The sequence below is a fragment of the Alexandromys fortis genome, unplaced genomic scaffold (genome assembly GCF_014885135.2).
Source record: "Alexandromys fortis isolate MF-2015 unplaced genomic scaffold, M_Fortis_MF-2015_v1.1 scaffold_28, whole genome shotgun sequence".
NCBI classification, from domain to species: domain Eukaryota; kingdom Metazoa; phylum Chordata; class Mammalia; order Rodentia; family Cricetidae; genus Alexandromys; species Alexandromys fortis.
Window position 1 is genome coordinate 14,112,042 of NW_026067901.1, and position 24,376 is coordinate 14,136,417.

The following is a 24,376-nucleotide window of genomic DNA, read 5'->3' on the forward strand; positions in this document are numbered from 1 at the left end:
TATCTTACCCCACCCACCTGTGGGCCATGAGACTCCCCACTCCCATCCCCAAAGCACAGGTGAGCTTCTGCCTTGCTCCTGGCCAGGGGCAGCAGTCAGCAAGGACCTCAGCTCTTGGAAGTCTGGGGGCTGTCTGCCCCCTCTGACAGGTTGGGATGCCATCCAAGCAGGGTCATACTGACTCTGCCCTGGACCGGTCCTTCACCTCTCCCAGGCTTGAACCCCAAGGGTGGCTACTATTTCCTGCTAAGTGCAACACAGAGGAAGAGGGGCTAACAAGGGTATGGCTGGACACCGCAGGGGGATGTGGGCACACAGGCAATGCCCCAGATGCCATTGCCTACCATTAGCACTGGAGAGCAGAGGGAGGCAGAGCCTGAAGTGGCATTTTTGGAAGATATTTCTGAGGCTTTTCCCTGGGTGCTGGGCTATAGTCAGCAAGGTCTAAGCAGACTCCAGGGGCCTCACTAAGGCCTTTGGGTCACCATGGCCTGGACACAGCAACCAACAGTAACTGCTGACCCAGGAGACAAAAGAGGAACCATCTTCAGTGTGAAGTCTGCAATGGAGCCTCCTGGGGTGCTGTTTGGGGTGCACTGACCCTTTGTATCCAGGGAAGCCTAGCGCTCTGAACAGCCACAGTGACCAGCTCTCTGTATGGCTTTCTGGCATTTCCCAGGAAGGCTACACCCATCCTGCCCTGGCCCTCACTGCCATTCAACTTTAGAATACCATCTATGAACGCTCAAGCCAGGATACTGGGGTGCCCAGGAGTCCCTGCACCAGCTTCTACCCCAACCCAACACATGGGCCTGGCACCACCTCCACCTGCCACTGGCCTCACCATCCAAGGCTCCTCGTGGCTACAGAGAGTGGCCCATCAGAATTCCGACTGAGCTGAAGGCAGCTTTATGTCCTGAATCCCTGTCTTTCTGTTCTAAAGTAACCATTGGAATAATTTTCTTAGAGAATGATAGTTGCCATGACAACCAGAGCAAATTTTCCTTTTCTGAAACAGATGTCTCATTTAGTTGAAAATTAGAATGTGAGCAAACCCATGGGAAAAATTAATTCAAACTTTAACAGAGCGCTGAATACAACGTAATCTCTCCGAGGTTAACCCCTTAACAGCTTTTCTGTGAGCTTCTGCTAACCTTCAGATCAAGCCTAATTAGGCCTGCTTAGCCAATATAAATGACCTCCTTGTGGCCAATCATTACGGGGTCCCCCTGAAGCGTGAGGTTCGGTTCCCTGAGAGCTGATGAGGCTGCCGACACTCAGCAAGCAGCTGAAGCAGAGCCTGCCCAGCCCCAGTTTCCGCTTCCTCAGAGCACGCATTCAGCCCCAGAGTGGGCATGGTCCCTAGGGCTCAGCTGGGGCAGAGTAACCCCTGGCTGAACCCATTTCCTGAGCCTAGCGTGTAGGCAGTGGAGACCCCAGGTGCTCCTGAACTCAGAGGGAGCATCCACAGAGGGGTAACTCAGGGGTCTCTCAGTCTTCCCGCCTATGGGGAGGCATCTGCCACCCTGGCTACCACAGACACAGAAGCTGGGGTGCAGAGCCATACCTAAAGGACACAGTCCATAGGCAGGCTCCCTCTTCCAACCCCAAATGATAAAACGCCACCCTTCTGCGCTATCACCCTGAACGTTTAGTTGCCCAGTTAGCCATTGGGGTGGAACTGCTGGGGTCCTCCTTCAGGCACAAGGGACTGTTGGCGTGGAGAAGGCAAGTGGCGTGGCGTACCTGAGGATGCCCGGGACCAGAGAGGACTGGGGTCAGGATCCCACACACCTGTATCCCATGCCCAAGCCTGTGGTGGATGCAAAGAACCCCCTGGGGTGGGCAGGCACCAGCTCCCTCTTCTACAGGAGCTTCCTGCCTGAGCAGCTCCCACAGGCTCCCTGAAGCCTTCAGCCCCACTGAATAAGAAAGAGGAGCCCCGAGTTCCTCACAGGTTCCCTGTGACTCCTCCAGATCCCTCCACGGCTCCCCGTTGCCTCCAGGACACTCCTCATGGCACACAGGGCTCTTGAACCCCCTGGGTTGACTCAGACAATCCAGCTCAGGTCCCCATGAAGTTCCCACACAGCCTTGACTGCGATCTCTGCTCTGTATGTGACCGTGACTGTACCTATCCCTAGACATCGTCCAGCTGTCCTCACAACCGAGGTCCTTCCTAACATCTCCTATTCATACGACCCAACTCAAAGGCCATCTCGTCCAGAAGTGTCCCCTCACCCTCCTCCTTAGGCACTGGATCCCCATCCCTACCTTGATGGTCTGGACTAGCACAGATCCAGTGTCCCTTACACCTGGCAGAGGGCAGGGCCAGGGTGGCCCTAGGGGAGGTGTGTCCAAGGAGAGCATGAATGGAAACTGGAACGCCAGCAGGTGTTCTGCCTGATTGCAAACACCAAAGAATTTGCATATTAACACCCTCCCCATGCCCTCTCCCTTGCACCCTTTCCTCTGCACCCTCCCCTGCACCCTTCCCTCTGTACTTCTCCTCTGCACTCTCTTAGTGGGAGCCCTGCCCTAGGCTTGCCAGTCAAGCTCCAAAATGACAACAATGCCTGCCACCTGCTGCCTCCCCCTCTCAAGGGCCTACCTAGGTGGCAGTGTGTGCCCATTTCACAGGGCAGAACCTGGCCCCAGTGACATCACCTGCATTCTGATGCTTGGAAAGCTTGACAGCCAGGAATCCTCACTACCTCCACCGTGGACTCGGGTACAGAGGGCTGGCCTCCTGGTGGCCGTCCTCAGACACCACAGTAACCCTTTGCAGGAGACCTGTCCCGGGCTTGCTAATTCTCATTCCCTCCTCTTGAGGCCCCAGTCACCCTTAGCACCCCAGGTAGGCTGTACCCTCTTTGCAGCAGAGAAAACTGAGGCTCAGAGAAACCAGGGATAGGAATATAGCTCCCAAGCCCAGAATCTAGACGGCACAGAGGGGACATCGCCTCCTACTCTGGGAGACACTTAAGTCGGCTGCCCCCTCTATATCCCTGGGTGCTGGCATGCTGAGGCCAGAGGCTGAGGGAAGTGGACAGGTTGTAGCCAGACGCCTGAGGCTGCAGAGAGTAGGCAGCGCCCAGATGTCTGTCACGCATGCACCTGCTGGGGCCACAACCACAGCCAGCAAGTCAGCAGCAGAGACTGTGGAACTGCAGAGTGGGTCCCTTGTCATTCCTAATTAATTTCCCCCACCCTTCCAATATGCAGAATTGCTCATCTTTTGTTTTGCTGGGACTCTGTGCAGAGGTGGCAGATGATCGTCTCAGACGGCAATCTTGAGTGGGAGAGTGAGCAGGCGCACAGCAGCCTGCTCGAGAGGACAGGCAACAGTGAAGCAGTGGTTCAGGAAGAGAGACAGAGATAAGGATAGGAAAAGGGGAAAGGAGTGAGTGTGTGTGTGTGTGTGTGTGTGTGTGTGTCTTTGAGAGTGCATTCTTATCAACAATACCAGTTTAAATGTAACTGTGTGCCCATCTGTACCTCCCTAGTCTACCTGTGCACATACATAAATAGATCGTGAGTATGCCTGTGTGCACGTGTGTGTGTCCTTGAGAGTGCACTCCTATCAAGCATACCATTTTGAATGTGTGTGTCACTGTGTGCCTATTTGCACATCCCTAGCCCAGTTGTGCATGTGGACACAAGAGTATGTTTGTGTGCACATGTGTGTGTGCAAGCATGTATATAGATCATGAATGTGTGTGCAGGCTTATTTGTTTATTGAATATATTACATCCGTGTATTGAATGTGCACATGTGCACACATCTGTGCACAATCAGCTCAGTAGGGTTCAGAAGCCGAGGATTCTCTTCCCCTGTCTCAGATACTGTCATAGACACAGCGTGCCAGGTCTGGAATGCTCAGTACCAGTAAGAGGAGACAGAAGAGGGGAGCAACAGTGGCCCCACTCACAGGGTCTCTCGGGGCCCGAGCTGTGTCTGGTGCTGCCGGCCCCCATGTGGCTAGCGCAGGTTGCCTTTGTTTTTCTGTGGAGAACCTAAGCCTAGCCAGTCATATAGACAGCTCCCTGAACAGACAGGTGGCTTCTGACTGCGTGTGGGCTGCAGACAATGACAGACATTACTGAGGCGGCCTCGCTGTTCACCCCCCATGGCTCAGTGCTCAGCAGCTGCCTCACCTCTCTTAGGTAGGCTAAAATTCAGCCATAGGAGGGCAGAGATGCGTGAGCAGAAGCCCAGCCTTCTGCTATCCACAGGGGCCACCAGAGGGCAGGCCAGTGTCGGGGGAGTCTACCCACTCCAGCACCAGCTGAGGCTGTCACCCTGCCTGAGCAGACCGACCCACACACCTGCCTCCTACCAGGGCTGAGATCACAGGCCAGTCCCTCAGTGTCTCTGCACATCCCCAGCTTGCTCGTGACACAAGATGGCATAGTCCTATCTGTTCATTCGGGACACAGATCAAACAGAACAGTTCTAGGGAAGTCACCAAGTATCAGCTTGGGTACAATAAAGGCTATAACCTCAAGCTAATACCACCCAAAGATGCAAGACCCTCCAAGACAGATGCTGTGTGGGACTTCATGGGAACGGTCCTTAATATCAGTAGGACAGCAAGAAGCTGCCAAGCCAGGGAAGGAGAGAGAACAGGTGTGTGACATACCTTCTTCAAGTTAGGCCCTCAGCGCTTCAGTAAATGAGCAGAACACAAAGCCCACATACAGTGCATACCCTGATATAGTGCCGGATCTTCTACTAGAGACTCCAGAGCCCAGGGCTCCAGCAATGGTCCCCAGCCCACAGTCAGGATGTCCCAAGCCAAGACACCATCATAAGCACCTGCTTATGCTGGGCACACTCCCAGACTGAGGTAGGCAAGCCCCTCTGAGGGGCAACACCCTAAACTGTGCATCACACAGGCTGTGCTCCTCCCCTGGGGAAAGACATTCACGTAGCACCTCACTGTGGCCATCCTGAGGGCACCACGCTTCCCTCCCTGGACCAGCTCCCCTTGATCCTTGTGGAACTTTCTTTGTGGCAAGTCACCTTGCTTCCTGAGTCTCAGTGCCTTCTGTAAAATGAGGGACAGGTGGAGACCCCATTAATTGTCTTGGGGATTGTGCTAAGACAGACACACACCTGTCACATCAGCAGGCTTCCCCGAGCACCATCACAGGCAGACACAATTCCCAGGCTGTTCCGCTCCTGCCCCAGGCTGTGCAGCAGGCCTGCTTAACTGAGCAAAGTAGGAGACTGGGGATAAAGGATAACATGAGCGCCCACCCCGGGACTGCCCACGGAGACCACTAAGGCCTGCCCACGGAGACCATGAGGACCTACCCACAGAGACCATAAGCGCCCACCCTGAGCCTACCCACGGAGACCATGAGTGCCCGCTCCATGCCTGCCCACAGAGACCACGAGTGCCCACCCTTGGCCTGCCCACAGAGACCATGAGTGCCCACCCCGGGCCTGCCCACAGAGACCATCAGATACTCGCTGCTCCATGCCTGGATGAAGATCTGTGGCTATCTACTATGTAAAAGCAGCCCTTATTGTCCCTACCAACACCGGGTGGTCACAGCCAGCAGCATGATGAGACACCAACTGTGTGCCATGCAATGGTCTACATCTGGCCTCTTTGCACTCTAAGGACAAGGGGACTCCTTGTGTCAACCGTCTCACAAAGCCAAGGTCCCAGCACAGCCACCCTGCTGGCACCGACACGCCAGGGTGGGTTCTCAGTCCAGCCTTGCAGAGTGGCCCCCTGAAGTTCTGGCTCCTAGAGACAAGAGAAGCCCTCTCCTTAGGCCTCAGGGTCCAGCCCTGATGGGAGGCAGCCCAGCCAAGCACAGAATCCATATCTGAGCCCAGCCTCCCAGGCACAGGTCCCGCCCGCCGCTTCCCAAAGTTCCGTGTCTCAGCAGGTTTAGATCCCTTCTTTCAAAATACCAGAAGTAATTAGAGCAGATGGGCCTGCTACGTGCCAGCTTCACTCTCTCTCTCACTCCTTTCTCTCTCTCTCTCTCTTTTTTTAAAATCAAGGCCGTTTTTAGTTAAATGAGAACAAAAAATGCATCCAAAACCCATAAATGAATAGGGTATATATGCAGGATTGGGGGGAAAAAAGGCAGGGTTTTGCAGAAACTGTCTCCATCCTGTTCCCGCAGTTAGTTCTGCCCCAGAGCCACTCTGGGTGATGGACGTGTGCCCAGCGGCAGCTGAGGGACCAGCAACAGTGTCCAGCGTCCCACAGAGTCACTGTGTGCCCTGGAGGGAGGCAGGTTTACCCCCAGATTTTTGCCCTTTCTTTGCCTTCCAGATGTTGGAGGAGGGCAATTGGCCTTCGGTGTCCTAGGGAGAGTGGGCAGTGTGGCGAGACAGGAAGTGGCACTATCAGGCCATGGTGTGCAGAGTCCAGCATGGCGCAGGAGCCTAGCGCATGAGGAGTTGGTGATGTAGGCCTGAGGCGGAGCCACAGACAGGTGCATGCACAGGCGAACGGTCCAGGCAGGGCTTGCAGTGGCTGCCCCACGGCTTGGAATCTTCCGCACTGCACACTGATCCACTGGAGAAACATTTACCAACATAAGCCAGGTACTGAGCCGGGCTTTGAAGTTAGAAACAGAGATTACGTGTGACAGTGGCCCCTGGTCCTGAGTGTTCCAGAGAGCAGAGGTGATACTGAAGAGATGATACGGTTGTTAGGGTGACCTATGACACTCCCATCCTATTCTGAACGAGCTGGTGGGGGAAGCGGGGGCAAGAGCAGACCCAGTCTGCCTTGTGGAGGCAAAGCAGAGCACAGACTTTTCCTTCATGGTGTCTGCCAAGGGTGTCCACAGGAAAAACACAAAGTGGGGACCCCCACATACACACCTCACATCAAACACCACCATTCCCAGTGGGTCCAGTGCCCAAGCCCAAAAAGCTGGCAGTAAGATTCTGGGGTGCGGGTAAAACAGAGAGTCTGTGTAAAAGGGGGGGGATCCTGTCAGCAGGACACAGGAAGCCCTTGCCAGGAAGAAAACTGCAGACATTCGATCACACCAAAATCCAGGTCTTCTTTAAGTGAAAAGAGGCAGTCTGAACAGCGTCAAGTGGCCAAGGGCTCATCCCCCCACTCAGACATACCGAGACACTTTGGGAAGCACTAAGAAAGAGAAAAAAACAGGGCTGGCCAAGGGGACAACCTGGTGATAAGGCATGAGGTGATGAGGGAACTTGCCTGTCATGTGTGAGATTCTAGATCCCATCCTCCCGTCACCAAAACCAACCAAAAGACAGACTATCCCTGCCCCAAGTCATGGACTAAGCAGAAGTGCTTCAGAAAAGAGGGATGTGGGCGGCCAGAAACCCTGAAGAGGCTCCAAGCCCCACCGCAGCACCAGCACCCACCCAAGAGCGAGTAAAGCCTTATGGTACCGAGTGTTGGCAGGCAGACAGGTAAGCAACGGCTGGCAGGGGACGTCACTTGGAAAACTGGCTTCGCTGAAGAGCACAGGGGCGGAGGAAACGACGCGGATGAAGTGCTTGAGAGAACGTGAGGACCAGAGTTTGGATTCCCCCCACTCAGGTAAAAGTGAGAGGGCAGGGGCTCCGTGCAATCATCGCTTGCGTGCGGACCCCTCGTGCAGTGCAAGAGGACCACGGACGGGGCTCTCGTACCGCAGTCCTGCATGTGTTTTCCTACCTTGATGGCAACCGGCTATCACCTCTACACATGCTGCGTGGTCCACCCCACCCCAACACCCTGTTGGCATATCCATGCCTCTGAAGCCACCACGAAGGATACCTGAAAGCCGTACATCACCAATGTGTCCAGGGAGGGAGGAGCAATAACCCCGCCATCCACATACTGGCTAGTTTTAATCATCAACTTGGCCAGTCATCTGGGAAAGGAGTCGCGATGAGGAACTGACTGTAGATTAGGCTGGTCTGGGGTGTGTCAATAACCATCAGTCAGTCTGTCCCACCATGAGCTAGCTGCCCTAGGGGTAGCTGACCAGTGCCAAGGAGCATCCACCTCAAATCTCAGGACAGAGCTGAGATTTTACTCCAGGTCTGGGTGGAGTCCGTTGCCAGGTCAGAGGGTTCTCAAGCTATGAACACACATCTAAGGGCTGGTTTATACCACTTCTATGTGTGTGGCTTCTAGCATCTCTGACACCAGCCACTGAGGGTCCCTTCTCCACCAAGGGACCTGGGAGGGTAATGTCCATCCCTGTCCTGTGACTCATGTCATCGTCACATTTACTGGTCAGACATAGGCCTCAGGAAGGCTCTACAGCTTGGCCAATGCTTCTGCAGCTCCGTGGCAGGATTGGAATCTGACTCCTAGGTGAGAGGGCCAGCTCTCCAGGCCAGAACACTGGCAAGACTCACAGAGGCCTCACTACCAGGGGCATGATGGCTGCCCCCAGGGCCTGCTTAGACAGGAGGAGGGAGGGCGGTGTAACCCCAGCAGTGACACAGCTCCTCAGTGTGCATGCACATGCACATATGCACAGGGTGGGGCTCTCCTGGAAAAGTCACAGGGAGGCAGCGGGCCCCATCCATCCATCTGAACATTGCAGGGGTCCTCAACCTCCCTCCCTGAAGGGACACTGAGCAAGTTTACTCTGGAAAGTCTGGTTCCCAGTAGCTTGGGGAAAGACTGGGCAGGGCTTCTAGTCAAGGGCCCAGGGGTAGAGGCTCTGCCTGCCCAGCCTGCAGTTTCTGTCTCTTACTGTGACTCACACTGGGCCTGGGAGGGACGCTACAGTGCCCACAAGCCTGGTGCCCTCTCCAGCCTCGTGGCCTTTGCCTATGACAAACCACACCCTTCCCCACCTCCTTAGCTCTGTGATCTCCTCAGTTCCCAGCTCTTTCCATGGGTGCTTTCCTAAGACCCCAACTCCCAAGACTTCTTCCTGAATCAGAGGACAGCTGCCGACCGCCATTGTGACCAGGGCAGGAACCCAGACAGCAGTGTCTACATTGGTTGAGTTCCCACCAGGTCCATGGGGGCTCAATGGGTGCCAGGTTCTCAATGACTACTCATGGATGACTTGATACATTCACTGATGAACCAAGGGAGTGAGTCTCAGGCCTCCAAGTGCTCTGGGGCACCAAAGTGGTACTTAGGAAAGTACTGCATGACCTCAACACAAAGGGCAGAGCTCACCAGGAGCTGGCCAGGAGCTGGGGCACCTCTGCCTTGGTAGCCCCGGCTGAACCATGTGCCTACCTGAATTCTTCTTTCCCATCTATAAAATGGGGGTGGTTTCCAGCCTAACCCTCAGCTGGCATAAAGCTAACCCCCTTCTGAGGATGCCCCCCTTGATCATGAGTTACGAGACCCATGACCCACGATGGTGCTCCTCTGTCCCTTCATCCAGACATACCTCAAGCCCTGCTATAATGTAGTGGCATCGTCTTCCCATGACACAGTGGGACCAGAGGGGCTGCCTGGAGTGGTGGTGCCTTCACTGTCACAGCCTGTGTGTGCAGCACACTGCCAGAGACGCAGCCTCCCCAGCGTGCGGGTCCCAGAGGAGAGGGGACAGCTCTCGGGACTAATTCTGCGGCACAGCAAAAGCAGATCCAAGCAATCAGCTCATAGCAGCTGAAGGTGTGGTGAAATACTGCCATTTTATCAGGCTGTGTGTCACCTCCTGCCACCTGCTCCCAGCCCCAGGTGGCCTCAAGGAAACAGATGCGAGGCCAAGGAAAGCCTGGTCCTGAAGCATGGACAGACTGAGAAATACAGGGGCCCCTCCCCCAGCCACACCTCCTTTCGTCCCAGTTCTAAAGCCCATTCCAACAGGGAGTGTTCTGGATTCCATGGAGCTCTTTCAGGAGCACAACTGCACAGTTTGCTGCCCCCCTGCCACCCCCCCCCCCACATCCTATCCATTCATGTGCTCCTGCTGACAGAGGTCTGTGACCAGGATAAAAGGGCCCCTTGATCGCTGGGCCTGGGGGAAGCCAGGAACTAGAGAGGCCAGTAATGTCCACATTGAAAGTCACAGTGGGGCCACTGGTGGCTGGAGTTCAAAGCAGCTGAATAGTAGCTGAACTGGCAGCTGGCCTCCCCCAAGCCAGCTCAGTGACGGGCTATGACCTCCCTTGGACAAAGGATCACACACCTAGGAAGCCCTAGTTCTGAGCCACCCAGCTGACTATCAGGAGGGCTCTGATGAGTCTGGCGGCTCAGTGGTCAGACCCTGAGAGTCCTGCCCACCTCCCTCAACCCCCTCATCCTTGTTACTAGACCATGTAGGAAGGGCATCCTATACAAGCAAATAAAACAGGTCTCCATCCTCTGAGCACTTACGGCAATTGCCGTGGGTTCAGGGGAGCCCTCTGACACCTTATGGCCACCAAATAGAGGAGAGCACACTGCCACCCCTTTTCTGAGAGGTCACCCAGTGATACCCAAGGTCACACAACCTTCAAAATGTGGGGCTAAAATTAAACTCAGTTATTTTGGTCCCCAAGCATACGTCTAACCTTTACAATGCCTTTTTTTAAGGTGGAACTTGTGTGTGGGTATGTGGGTATATGGGTGTGTGTGTAGTGTATCATGAGTGTGTGTGTAGCGTGTGGTGTAATATGTGTGTGTGTATATATATAGTGTTTGTGTGTGTGATGTGATGTGACTAGTATTGTGGAGGTGTACGAGTGTGTGTGTGTGTGTGTGTGTGTGTGTGTGTGTGTGTGTATGCAGTAGACTGTAAGCCACATAGCAAAGAGCCAGTCCTGATTCTTGACCTCATACACAGAGCCTCCACCTCTCACTGGCCCCATTCCACCTTCGCCCTGTCCAGACTGTGCCAGCCTCAGGACCCAAGCCTTTGCTCGCGCCTCCCATTATACCCTCCTGCTGAGCTGCTGCAGGAACCGGCTGCTCCAGACTGGCCTGGCAGCCTCAGCCACCGTCTCACCTCCTTGCTCTTGGTTTCAAGTCCCACACATCCTTAAGTGCCCAAAGAACCTTCACAGACACCAGAGAGTACATCGAACCCTAAAGCATCACAAGCCCCAGGCAGAGACAGCAGGACCCTGGAGAACAGGTCAGGCTGGCACTGCCTCCCCTCCTGGGCTTTCTAAGATCCAGAAAGCCCCATAGCCTGCATCAGCCTCCGACCACAAGGGGGCATCAAACACAACAGTCCAGATTCCCCAGATGTTCTGTGTCTGCATGGCTCACCTAGAGACCTTCACCCTGCTGTATCTATGTCCAGTCAGTACCCTCTGCTTCCCTGCCTACGTGAACACTTGTCCTCTCCCAAGGCTGGGGTCATCCATCTCCTCTGAAGTGCTTCCACTCACCCGGCCAGCACTTCCCACCCTATGGCCACTCAAGGGCCAACAGATCTGTCTACTTATAGAAAGATCTAACAAACCGGCCCCACGAGAGCATTGTGAAGGCTTCAGTCCATGGACCAAAGCCATGATGCCACAGCCAGCATCACCACCATCTTGTTCATCACCTGATCATCACCACCACCATCCTCGTCGTTACCGACCTCACCACCACCATCATCATACCACCACCACTGCCGCCACCACGACATCACCATACCCAGCACCATAATTATGACTACCGCTGTAATCACCATCACAACCACCTTCGCCATCATCGCCATTGCAGTCAGCAGCCGCACCCTTACAGTGAATACCACGTCACAGACACACTGACCATCACAAAGACAGTCCGGACCCATGGTCACTCTGAGCACCACCCAACCCGGTGAGTTCTGAGAGAAGTCCCAGCCTATCCCTGGGTCTCCGTCAGAATAAGGCTTCACTGTGCATGTTTTCAAACAGCTGCCGTCCCCACACAGAAACGTGTGTGGTGAATCCAGCTGCAGATCCCACATGCCTTTCTCCAGTTAGGTGGATCAACCATCTTCCCCACGACCACACACCGTTCTGTGGGAGGACAGAAGACAGGCAGAAAGGGAAGGTCCCTAGTGCTAAAGGATCATGTTTAATGTCTGAAAGCCAGGAAGCCCCTCCCCTGCCTGTCTGTGTCACCATAGACGGTACAGGGAGTTAGAGACAATGGCACCTGCCTGTGTGTGAAACAGAGGATATAAGTGATGTCACCCTTCCTTGATTCCAAATGGGAAACTGAGGCCCAGGGGTAACAGTGCCCTGCCTGAGGTCAGACGCAGAGTGAGAAAGGCAAAATGAAGTCCCAGATCCTCTGTCCCTTTTGCACTGGCCCTGAGCCTCAGCTTTGGGTCCCTGGCACCTCCAGGAGACCGGAGTCACCGCCACCCGCTCTCTCGCCGTAACCGGTGGTGAAGATGGGGGCCAGGCACACTCACCACGGGGAGCCGTAGATCCTGAAGCCACGCACGGTGACCTCCGAGTCCTGCAGGTAGATGCAGTTGGTCAGCAGCGACTGGACATTCTCATAGTTCTCCGGCTTCAGCTTGGACACGGACGGGAAGTAATAAAAGTCCTGCTTGATGAGGTCAGCCATGAACTCCTGGTCGAAGGTCAGCTCGTGGTTGCCCGCAATCACGATCTTGTACTCGTAGGGCAGGCTGCCTGTGGGGTGGACACGCACAGAGCAGGCTGCTGGCGGCCCTTCTGGAAGCCACAGAGCCATCAAAGGGAGAGAGCTGGGAACGTCCCCACCCCCATCCTGTGCTGTGAATTAGAGGAGGCAGAGGCCCCATCCCTGCCCCTGGCTCTGCTGTCCATTAGTCCTTGAGCACAGGAGCAGGGGTCTCCCCACACCTAAGCTGCAGGGTGCCAGCCTCGCCCTCTCTGCTTCCAGGCTGCCACCAAGTCCCTCAGCTCTCTCCATCTTGGGCTCCTCAGCCTACACATCCCAACAGAAACTGTAGCGCCCCATTCAGACCTTCAGAGATGCTGCACCCAGGAAACCCCGAGTGCCCAGCGGCACCGACATGGAATTCACAGTCAAAACAAGGTCCAGAAATGCCCGACCCTTGGAACGCTACGGGGTGACGTCACCCACATAGTTCACACCGAGAACTACACGATCAAGTTACAAGCTACAAAAACACGAGCTGGGTGGTGGCAACGCACACCTTTAATCCCAGCAGAGGCAGGCGGATCTCTGAGTTCAAGGCCAGCCTGGTCTACAGAGTGAGTTCCAGAACAGCCAGGACACAGAGAAACCCTGTCTCGTTCGTAAATAAATAAATAAAACAAGTTACAAAAAACCAAGGATATAGCCTTGGAGTGACAGGGCCATGCCTACGTACAGGCCCCCCACCACCCCATCAGCCCAGAAAACGCCATTCTCCCTGCCCTCGCTCCATGCCCAGGCTCCACGCTGCTCAGCCCTCTGCCTTGGCTGCTGCGCTCAGGAAGCTGTGATGGCTCTGGAAGCCCCAGTTTGGATAAAAAAACAAAATGTTGGCTGTGGAGATAGCTTAACTGATGACATGTTTGCTCTGCTTTGCTGCAGCCCCGGAACCCATGTTGTGTTGTTTTTAAATCCAGGTCTGATACTTGATATCCCAGTCATAGGGAAGTGGGGAGGGGTGGGACCCTGGGCTCAGTGGCTAGCTGGCCTAGCCTACCTGCTGAGCTCAGATCAATGATACATCCTGCCAAAAAAATCAAGGCAGAGAGTGCCAGAGGAATGACATAGAGACTGACCTCTGGCGTACGTACACACACACACACACACACACACACGCACGCACACATGTACGCACGCAAATGCAAACACATACAGCCTACATGTGCACATTCACAGAAGAACCAAGTTTGGTCTGCTGTCTGTCTTCTCAGCAACCCACACTTAGGATTTAGAATCAGATTCAACAACTGTGTTGAGACTCGGCCACGCTGTGCACTCTGGGAAGAAGCCTGATTCCACCCTCAGGGGTCAGCCAGGACAGGCAGGTCAGGCTTAGGGCCTTGTGACAGGTGACACACTGTGAATGTATTCACTCCCTACTGCATAACCCGCGAAAGACAGAAAGGTGAAAAATTCAGGGGACACGAGAACGGAAAGGAGCCCCTCACCCACCGAGTCTACCTGAAGCTTCTCGCCAGCGGAGGACCCAGGTTGCCGACATAGTCAGTGTCCCTTTCACACGGAGATCCTCTAAATGACATTAGCGTGGCAGCGAGCTGGACTCAGAGCCCGTGCATGCCACCTGCAATGTACCCTCACTTCTTTGCGCGTGTCACCTGCAGTTTCCTGTGAGCCTCGCTAACAAGGCAATTAACTTTGTTCAGAGGGAAACCAACTCTCAACTCCCTGCGTAACCCTGTGACCCAGGGCTTTACCTTATCAGCCATGGTCCTAGCTACTGTACTCCGTAAACCACCTCTAAAGTCAGAGAAACCTTTGGAGATGTAAGTTAGAAGCCACTAAAACACATCCATGACTACCGGAAGGACAGTTAAGGTCGACTGCCCTTTTCTCCCTCCCTCATCCCTCTCCCCCTCTCCCCCAACCCGGCACATACCCACACCTGAGGTACAGTAGTGCACACTATCTTTTGCCCAAGTTACACCCCCCCCCCAATACTTAAAACTTAAAACTCAAAATTTCTTCTGGGGCTAGAGAGGGGAGAGATGGCATAGCAGTTAAAAAAGCTTCTGCCCTTCCAGGGAACCTCAGTGTTGTCCCCAGCACCCACACAGGAAGGCTCACAGCTGCCTATGACTTCAGTCCCAGCGGATCTGATGCCCTCTGCTGGCCTCTGTAGCTGGTGTGCTCATATGCCCACAGACACAATTTTAAACCTAATAAACCCTGATTCTGCTCCTCACTGACTTGCCCTGAAGTTCTTTCCTGTAACCTAGCCCAGCACGAACTCCCCAGCTACCCCTGACATAACACATTCTGACTGTACCCAAACAGAACAATCTAGAAGCCGGTGACACACTTCCCCAAGCCTACCCCCCTGAGACTTACACAACCTGCCCAGCCGCTTGTCTGACAGTCAAGGCAAAACTGCGAGCAACCACTCATTCTCCACCTGGCCAGGGCAGTGTGACCATAGGGGACCCCAGAGATGCACACATCCCCAATCTGCACACTGGCTCAATCCCCCCAAGCCTGCTGATCAGCTCTGGGAAGCCACAATGACGGGACAGGTCCGAGTCCCTGGCTCCGTTCAACCATTAACCCCATGTGGCTTCACATCAAACCGTGCCTCGGTTTCCTCACACGAGATGGAAACAGGAACACCTCCCCTGTGAGAACTCTGGCTCCGCAGAACATATCGAATGGAAATGGACAAAAACTTTTGCTATTCAAAAGGAAAAAGAAATCAACTCCTCTGAGCCAGAATTTGTCCAATAGAAGCTGCAAGCCCCATCCCCTCTCCAGATATATTTAGCTTGGTACAACTTTGTTTTTAATTGGATTTGCTTCCAGAAATAAAAATTTGAGAGATTCCCAATAAAACTTCACTTATCCAATATTTCATTATTACTATTACTTTATTGTTATTAATGTGTGGTGATCCTAGCTCAGTCATGACATGCTGACTATGTACCCCTTAGATCAGATGAAAATACCCATTTTTTCCAGACCCCACCAATCCTATCATCTCACAGAGTCCAGTTCACCCATTCTGAGGTGCCATCTGCTGTCAGAGGCATTTGGAGCCTTGCAATCACTGTGCCCTGGCCTGGGAGCTCCCAGTGAAGATGCGGAAGATGGGGGCCTCCGAACCCCATCCTGAGGTTAGCCACAGCTTAGCCCTTGCTGAAAAGCCCCAGAATCAGGGGAGTGAAGGTGTTAGCTCCGCCCATCTCTGTTCTTAGCTTAAGCCTGGTGAACCAAGCCACCAGCAGCACTGTAGCTGAGTGAGGCAGGCAGCTGCCAGAGCTGGGGACCGAGAGGGCAGAGCGGCAGGGAGGAGCAGTACAGACCACCCGTGTCCGGAGCCCACGTGGGCAGTTGTCCCCGTGTCATGGAGACCTTGATTGCCCACAGAGTCATCTGAGGTAGAGGTCATCAAGTGTATTCCGTATCTGAGGGCCTCAGAGCTGAGGCCTACTGGGGGGCCCCACATCTCAGAGTGGGGACAATACTACAGGTGTTGACCTGCTCGGTACCTCTGGGTCACTGGCTCAGAGTCCTTCAAGGCCACCAAAGTCAGCCTGGGAACCTCATCAGCCCTTGCCCAAGCACAGGTGACAAGAGAACCCAGCAGGACGGACAGGGTGGCCACCACTGGCTGCCACTGTTCCTGATTCATCCCGGCTTCCGTTTCTCAGCACCCATCCATCCTACTTCCAGAGCCGGTGAAGCTGGGGGCGGAGCCACACTAATGGATTTCTGTCATGTCTCTAACTGGGGATGCCACTTAAGCAAATCATCAAATTACACCAACTGCACAATTCCATTTGCTTCTGCAGCAGTGACTCCCTGGGGGCTGGGTGTGCAGGAAGCTGTCAGCTCCCCCCAGGGGCTCCCTCCGGCAGACAAGGAGAGCTGAGGAACAAAGTCTTCAGTGATTCTAATAGCGCACCAAGGGTCACTTCCTGCACCCGAGGCCAGGCAGCAGGCCGGAGCTGTACCTTCCCAGCGTGATGGGTTCAAAAATCCATTCCCTTCAACAAGATGGGTGTCAGAGGCAGCGCCCTGTCCCTGAGATGGAGATTTAGCCATGAGTCCATCTGTCTGGGTGGTCAGCTGGAACTGGCAGTTCACCAGCTGCCTGTGACCTCTACAGACTCTGAGCAATTTCGTTCCTTTTGATATCTGAGCAAAATGGTTTGGCTTGCCTAAGTATAAGACAAGTCAGCAACAGGGTGACCAAAAACCATGGAGGGCAGCAGACACTTGGCACCCGTGTGACAGCATGGAGGTACTTCCTGAGCCATCATGCCACCTTGTCTCTCAGCAGGTGAGTGGGTGGGTAATTAAGAGGAAGGGTGAGAGGATGGATGGACAGACAGGTAAATAGGTGGGCGGGCGGGCGGGTGGGTGGGTGGGTGGGTGGATGGGTGGATGGGTGGACGGGTGGACGGGTGGACGGGTGGGTGGATGGATGGATGGATATGGATGGATATGGATGGATGGATGGATATGGATGGATGGATGGACAGGTGAACAGATGGATGGATGGATGGATGGATGGATGGATGGATGGATGGACGGACGGACGGACGGACAGACAGGCAGGTGATGGATGGATGACCAGATAAATGAGAGAGCGGGTAGTTAGTGGGTGAATGAGCAGGTGGATGGGTAATTGAGTGGGGAGCGAATGGATGGGTGGGTAGGTAGGGGGTAAGAGGGAGGATGGGTGAGTGGATTAGTGAGTAGATGAAAGAGTCAATGGGTAGGTGAATGGATGGATGATTAAATGTTCTATTGCTGTGAGGAGACACCATGACCAGGGAAACTCTTATAAAAGAAAGCATTTAATTGGGCCTGGCTTACAGTTTCGGAGGCTTTGTTTTCATCATGGCAGGGAGCATGGCAGCATGCAGGCAGACCTGGTGCTAGAGAAGGAGCTGAGAGTTCTACATTTTGATCTGAAGGCAGCAGGGAGAGACTGGGCCTAACATAAGCTTTTGAAACCTCAAAGCCCAGTGACACACTTCCTCCAACAAGGCCACACTTCCTAATCCTCCTAATTCTATCAAAGAGTTCCACTCCCTGGTGACTAAGCATTCAAACATGTGGGGCTATCAGGGCCAATTCTTACTCAAACCACCACAGCCAGCCTCTCCTGGAATGTACCCCACAAGGGTTTTTGAGGGACAGGAGAGCTTTGGGGATACCGATGAAGAAGAGAGCAGTGGTTTGAAGGACACCTTAAGTCCTGCAATAGGAAACACACCAGGTGGCCTTGCAGGGTGCATCAGAACGCTGATCCCCAATCCTTGACCTTAAAACCAGCCTCTACTGCTGGCTCTTCAGAACTGGTGGGCACACCCTACCATGCCAGCATGGTGACCCTTGGCTGCCCACCCCTTCTAGCTTACTGAGGGTGTCTCAGTGGATAAAAAGACTACAAACTGTCCATCAGGAGAGCAGATGAGGGTGACATGTGGCTTTTTTCCTTTGCATTTGCCAGATGCATAGAGTCCAAGAGAATTCACACCAAGCTTCCGGGGGGCAGCCAGGGGTACACATGACCTGCTGGGGGACTCCTGTAGGAGCCTGCTTCCGAAGTCCTGACATTAATCTCCCTCCAAAGAGGTTACCATTCTTTACTGATAACATGTCCCATGCCATAGGAAGCACTGCTTCCACACGGCATGCTCTCTACACTCAAGGAGAGGCATGCATATTTCTGCACTATCAGTGCTGGTCCCGGAGTGGCGCATTGCGCCCGATGGGATTTTAGTGTGCTCTAAACACAATGACAATCAGGAAAATGCCCGCTTACTGCTTTTTTTCCTGCCCATTCCCCGTCTCACAGAACACAGCGGAGGGGGGTGGGATAAGAGACGGTGTAACGATCTCTGATTGCATTTTTAGTGCATCGCTGACAGTTCTGGGTGTAAACGCTTGCCAATGTCTGGGAGATTCGAGTTAGCAGACGGCTTAGCGTGGCGCACAGTCTAGGGGAACATTGGAAAAAAGCTAGCTCTGAAGTCAGCAGCAAGCTGCCAACGACCACCAAGCCATAGCACACAAGCCATGCACACAGCATGGACCATGTGGGCCAATGATATGAGGAGAACAGCCCATGCGTGATCTGGACAGGGGGACAGTGTGAGAGTCGGGCAGGGGAGGTGCGGGACATGCCTGCAGCCCTGTAGTGACATCCCTGGGCCAGGCACCAGGACTAGAATGTACACTTGATACATCTTGACATCCTCTGCAAGCAAGGACCATAGTCCCCAGCATGCAGAGGAAGGCAGCAGGGCCGGGTACCAGGCTGCCGAGCACAATCCCATCTCTACCTCCCACTGGCTGGCCAAAGAGGGGCCTCCAGCACCCTCACCTGTAACCTGAACGCTCACTAAACTCATCGTGTGTTAGTGAAGACAGGAAGTCACAAGCTTTCCCCGCCCAAGACTTGTTCTATTAGCTGTACAAGACAGACGTGCACAGGGGAAGGGGCACTCGGTTGCTTAAATCCATGCAATCCCAGGACTCACAGGGAAGCCCAGGCAGTCAAAAGATGAAGTAGAAATGTGGACAAGAGCCTCAGCGGTGGTTCACTCCATGAGGCCGAACAGACAAGTGGACAGGCTAAAGGCCACCAGTTTGGTGGCTCTGGGGCACAAGAGCTGTTCCTTACAGTACAGTACTCCGGATAATCAGGGCAAGTGGAGCGAGGTCCCAGCTGAGAGCCCCCCCACACACACAAAGGGACTACAGGCTGTATTGTGTTTGGTTTGCCTGTGGAAGGCTGCTGCTACCTACCCCTGGCCAGTCCAGTCCCTGCAGCCGGTGAGGCTCCAAACTGTCACTGCATCGGAGCCCAGAAAAGCCGAAGGTCCGCATCATACATGGGGACTTCAGCTGATTGCATTGCATCTCAGGGTTCTCTGGAGAATTCAGTATCATAATCCACTACACAGCCCAGAAATTGGAGCCAAGACAGTGGTGGTTAACGCAGAGGCTCCAAAAAGTCCCAGCATTACCCGGGGCACGCGGAGGCTCAGGGACCCACACCCACCCTCAGCTCCCTGCTGCAGAGACATCGCTGCGGGCGGATGTATGCTACCACAGCGGGCATTCTGCTAGACTGAAGGCTGGCCCTACTGCACGCAACGGCTCCTGTGGGTCCTGCGTGGGATGCTCCTGGAACCACTGTGCCACGCTGGTGCCCATATTTAAAAGGCAAATGCGGTTTTTCTTCTGTTCCGCACTAATAGCCCAAATGTTTAACTTTCCAACATTTGCTTTTCCTGGGAAATGTTTTTCAAACAGGGACATTCAGTCCTAGCCGTCTTTAACTGTGTGTTTCTGGTGCTACCGCAGTGTGGACCACATCACAATGAAGGGTGCCCATGCTTCTATACCCCTGCATAAGGCTCTCCACAGATGAAGGAAGTCTGTGGGGTCTCCTGTAACCCCAGAAGCCATGATCTGGCAGAATATATGTGCCCAAGCACATACACAAAAGACCTGAGGGAGGAGGGCTGGTGTCTTCATTAGGTTTCCTATCACTGCGATAAATCATAGACTAAAAGCAGTCTGGGGGTTGCTGGGGTGGGGGTTACCTGGCTTATGTACCCTGGGTCACACTGCACCGAGAGAAGCCAAGGCAGGAACCTGGAGGCAGGAATGGAAGCAGAGACCATGGAGGGATGCTGCTAACTGGCTTGTTCTCATGGCCTGCTCAGCCTGCTTTCTGACACAGCCCTGGACCACCTGCCCAGGGGTTGCACCTCCCACATCAGTCATAAATCAAGAAAATGCACCATAAATTTTCCCATAGATCAACCAGTCTGGTGGCAGCATATTTTCTCTCCTGAGGTCCCCCGTTTCCAAATGTGTCAAAATCAACAAAAAGCCAACCAGCGTAATTGGTGACCGTGGCGCTTGCGTGTGGCTATGTAACATGCTCTACAACTGTTCTGCTCTGATTTCCCATCCAGGTGGGCATCTCACCTCCGAGTCACCTGTGAATTCTGATCCATGCACCTTGGACCCCCATTCCTTCCAGCCCCCCTTTCTAATTCATGTCGTGTCCACCAGCCAAGTGCTGCTCCTTCCAAGATGCCTTCTCTGTGCAGGCCCTCTCCAGCTGGTCCTGGGAACGAGCTTCCACAGACAGACCCACATGTCACTCCTTCAGAGATGGCCCCTACCCAACACTTCTCTACAGCCCAGTGCAGGGTAAGTATCAAGTAAGTGCCCAATACACATCCCCTGAATGAATGGATGTGGTATCACTGTCCCCGTACAACAGATAACTAGCCAGTGAGGTCAGATGAATCTGCAAGTTTCCCTAGCAAAGGACCAAAAACATTCCAGAAGGTCAAATGGTGGCCACAGATGGTGAGCACAGTGGCTGAGATGTGCTCGGTCACTCTGGCTGCAGTCTGGAAAACATACTAGTTTCCATTCTGGAAGGTAGGCCTGGAGAGCCCAGAGCATGAAGTCCCATGTGGAGCTGGCACTGTGAGGCTATGGAGAACCCGGGGCTCAGGAAGAGGGATAAGTTCAGCTCACAACTATCTCACCCTGCAATCTTCCAGAGCCTCTGTTTCTCCAAGTGTTGCACTGGGGTAGAACAAAGGTCCTGGAGCCTGAGAGCCCTCTCAGCTCCCTGAGAATCTCCGGGTAGGTGTATAGGTGGAGGCAGGTCAATGGGAAGTACCAAAAGCCCCTTCCATAGGCCAGGTTCCTCTCCTAACAGCTGACGCTCCCTGAGCTCAACAAAGCTCAGCCAGGGATAAAAACAGGTCTTATAAGGCAGAGGTCTGGAAGCTACAAAGACGAATGAGCAGCCTGCCTAGGCTGAGCCAACGAAACTACACAGAGAGCAGGAAGCCGAAAGCTGCTGACAAGCTGTGGCCACAACCCTCGAGAACTGACCTGAGACCCAGGTGGGGCAAGGTAAGGAGAAAGTGAAGGGAGATGCTGGGACGGTGGCTCTGATGGGCCTCACCACGTCCAGGCAGGTACAGGCCTTTGCTTCAGGGAAAGCAAACAAGAAAAGAAGGCTGAGTTAACTTGGCATCTCCCACCACATCATCCATTCCAAGCTCTCTGTGAGACACGGCCTAGTGTGGAGCTTGGTACCCAGGGGCACTCGGTGTGTGTATCCCTGTTCAAAGGATGCTGAGGGTGATGCCATAAGGGTGGTTCTATTGAGCTGAAGCAGCTACACACACACACACACACATACATACACACACAACAAGACAGTCAGCTGCTTTGGGAGAAGCATGATGTTGCACAATGCACAGCCAACCAAATCCCAGGCAAGGGCATGGAGGCCCCATGCTGAAACACGGGTGCTAGTTGTAAGAAATGTTTAAGTGAAACTGGACTATCTGAAGTAGCAGCTCCCAAGTGTGCCTTAAAGACACAGGTGCTTCCTAAGGCTCAGGAGACATCCTGGACGAGGGACAGAGCATTTGTAAGGACATCTGGGGGTTTGCTGCAAGATTGTGTCTCCTCATAATATCAGAAGCCATACCCATGAAGTCTCACCAATATGGCTGCCCAAACATGAGCTGAACAAGGATGGTGATAGTATCAATGGGCATGCCACACCAGAAGTGGAAAGCCTATGAGGTCTCAATCCTACACAACAAGCTAAGGACAACTGAGGCAAGCTGGGAGCAGGACAGGTGGCCTTTCTCAGGGAAGAGCACCCAACTGCTTGTCCAGTGCCTAATAGTCAGTCCTAAAAACACACACACACACGGTTATATTTAGGGATATATATGGATGTACATAAATGCATACAGTAACAATTTGTGAAAAGAGGCCATGAATTTGAAGGAAAATCAGGGTGGGTATGTGAGAAGATCTGGGGGGGGGTGATAAAATGTGGGGAGGAGAAATGTTGTAATCAAATTATAATCTCAAAACTAAAATAAATAAATGGTGCTTTAAAGCAGAATCTAGGCGTGGGCATCGGGAAAGGGAGGAGGCATGCAGGGATGACTGCCTCGGTCATAAGCCTTGGGGGACTCTGTGGCACTACCAGAAAGCAGACACCATTTCAATGAAATAAAAAGGAGTTCATCGTCCACTCTGTAACTTCATCCGGACAGGCTGACCTTTCACCTGCTTTGCCTGTTGCTCCAAAGCCACCAATGAAAGCTGGGCATGGTGGCACACACCTCTATTTCCAGCTCTCAGGAGCTGGATGCAGGAGGATCAGGAGTTCAAGGCCATCCTCAGCTACATAGGAAATTTGAGGACAGCCTAGGTCGGATGGTTGGTTTTTAATCCCCAACTTGACACAATCTAGGATTGTCAGGTTGACTGCTAGGCAAGTCTATGGGTGATTATCTTACATAAATTGAGGTGGTAATACCCACCCACCATGGGCAGCCCCACTCCCTAGGAAGGGGCTCTAAGCTGCACAGGAGTGAAGAAAGGACACTGAGTAGAAGACACACATGCCTCAATCCATTGCTCTGTGCTCCTGATGGGATGGGATGTGACTGGATGCTTCAAATTCCTGCCTTGGCTTCCCCATGATTGACAGTAACCTGAAATTGTAAGCCCAAAGGGGAAAAAAACTTCTCCTTTAAGTTGCTTTGGTCAGGGTATTTTTATCAGGTCTGCAGAAAACAAAACTAAAGCACTTGGCTACATGAGACCATGACACACACACACACAAGAACAAACAAAACATAACCAAAGCTATATCACAGATCACACTGCTGTAAAGACAGGTGGAGCATGAACTGGCACTGGCTGGCTCCTCGGTGGTCCTGAGGGTTGAGCCTTGGCGTTGCTGTGGATCAGGTTCCAGGGTGGGTCTGGCAGCTATGGGAGACAGCAGAGCTAGGATGCATTATTCACCTCTGTCTTCTGAGATCTTGCTAGTGTTGTGGGTTAAGTACTTATAAATACAAACTTCCTCCTAGAACTGGTTCTTGCTGGGCTGGGAAGATGTCTCAGTCGATAAAAAGCTCACGCAAGCATAAGCTTCTGTGTTTGATCACCAGAGCCCATGTTAAAGAAGAAAAAAAAAGTTGGGCATATTGGTGCATATTTGTAATTCAGCCCTGGAGAGGCAGAGACCTGGGAGGATCTTGGACTCACCAGCCTAACTAGCAAGCTGCAGGCCAGCTTCAAAAACAAGGTTGATAGCTCCTGAAGATTGATACCCAAGTAGGTCTCTGCCCTGCTCACACATGAACACACATACACACGCATACATGCAATATTTGCAATGATGCTTTACAGTAAAATATGATCCATTTTGGAATAATATTCCATTAGTAGGTGAAAAGAATGTGTCCTTTATTACTTTGGGTGGAATATTCTATCAAGGTCTTTTAGGTCCATTTGATCTACAAGGTATTTTAACTCTTGGGCCATTTTGCTGAATGCTGATTAGGTCATGCTTCTCCAGGACTTCGAAAAATAAGAAAAAAGTCAAGACCAAGATCATCAAGAAAATAAATTATGAATATCAGAAAAGAAATAAATAGCAAATAAAGGAACAATACAAGGAATCAAAGAGTTAGCTCGTGGCAAAGATGAACACCACAGGTCTATGAAGAAATATTTTTCAGAAATTATATTAGAAGACATGAAAAAATTCTAGATACATATGATCTTCCAATATTGAACCAAGAGGATTAAAAACTGCTTTAAAAAAGGGATATAAAGTGAGGAGAGTGAAACTGTTATTTTTAAAAGTCTCCCTATAACATAAAGTCAGAACTGGGTGGATTCATGGCTGAATTCCATGCAACCTTCAAAGAAGAATGAATACTGGTGGGCCTCGATCTCCTCCCCAGGACAGAAGAGATAGAATGCTTCAAAACTTAACCCAGGAAAACAGCG

General features: G+C 52.9%; 1 protein-coding gene across 1 annotated transcript in view; it reads right to left on the reverse strand.

Annotated features, from left to right (window-relative positions):
• Positions 1 to 24,376, reverse strand: part of Mpped1 (metallophosphoesterase domain containing 1) — a 61,778-nt gene that overhangs the window by 9,299 nt on the left and 28,103 nt on the right. The window contains exon 3 of the mRNA XM_050130224.1: positions 12,300 to 12,525. Coding sequence (XP_049986181.1) covers positions 12,300 to 12,525 — 226 coding nt within the window. The remainder of the gene's footprint in view (positions 1 to 12,299; positions 12,526 to 24,376) is intronic.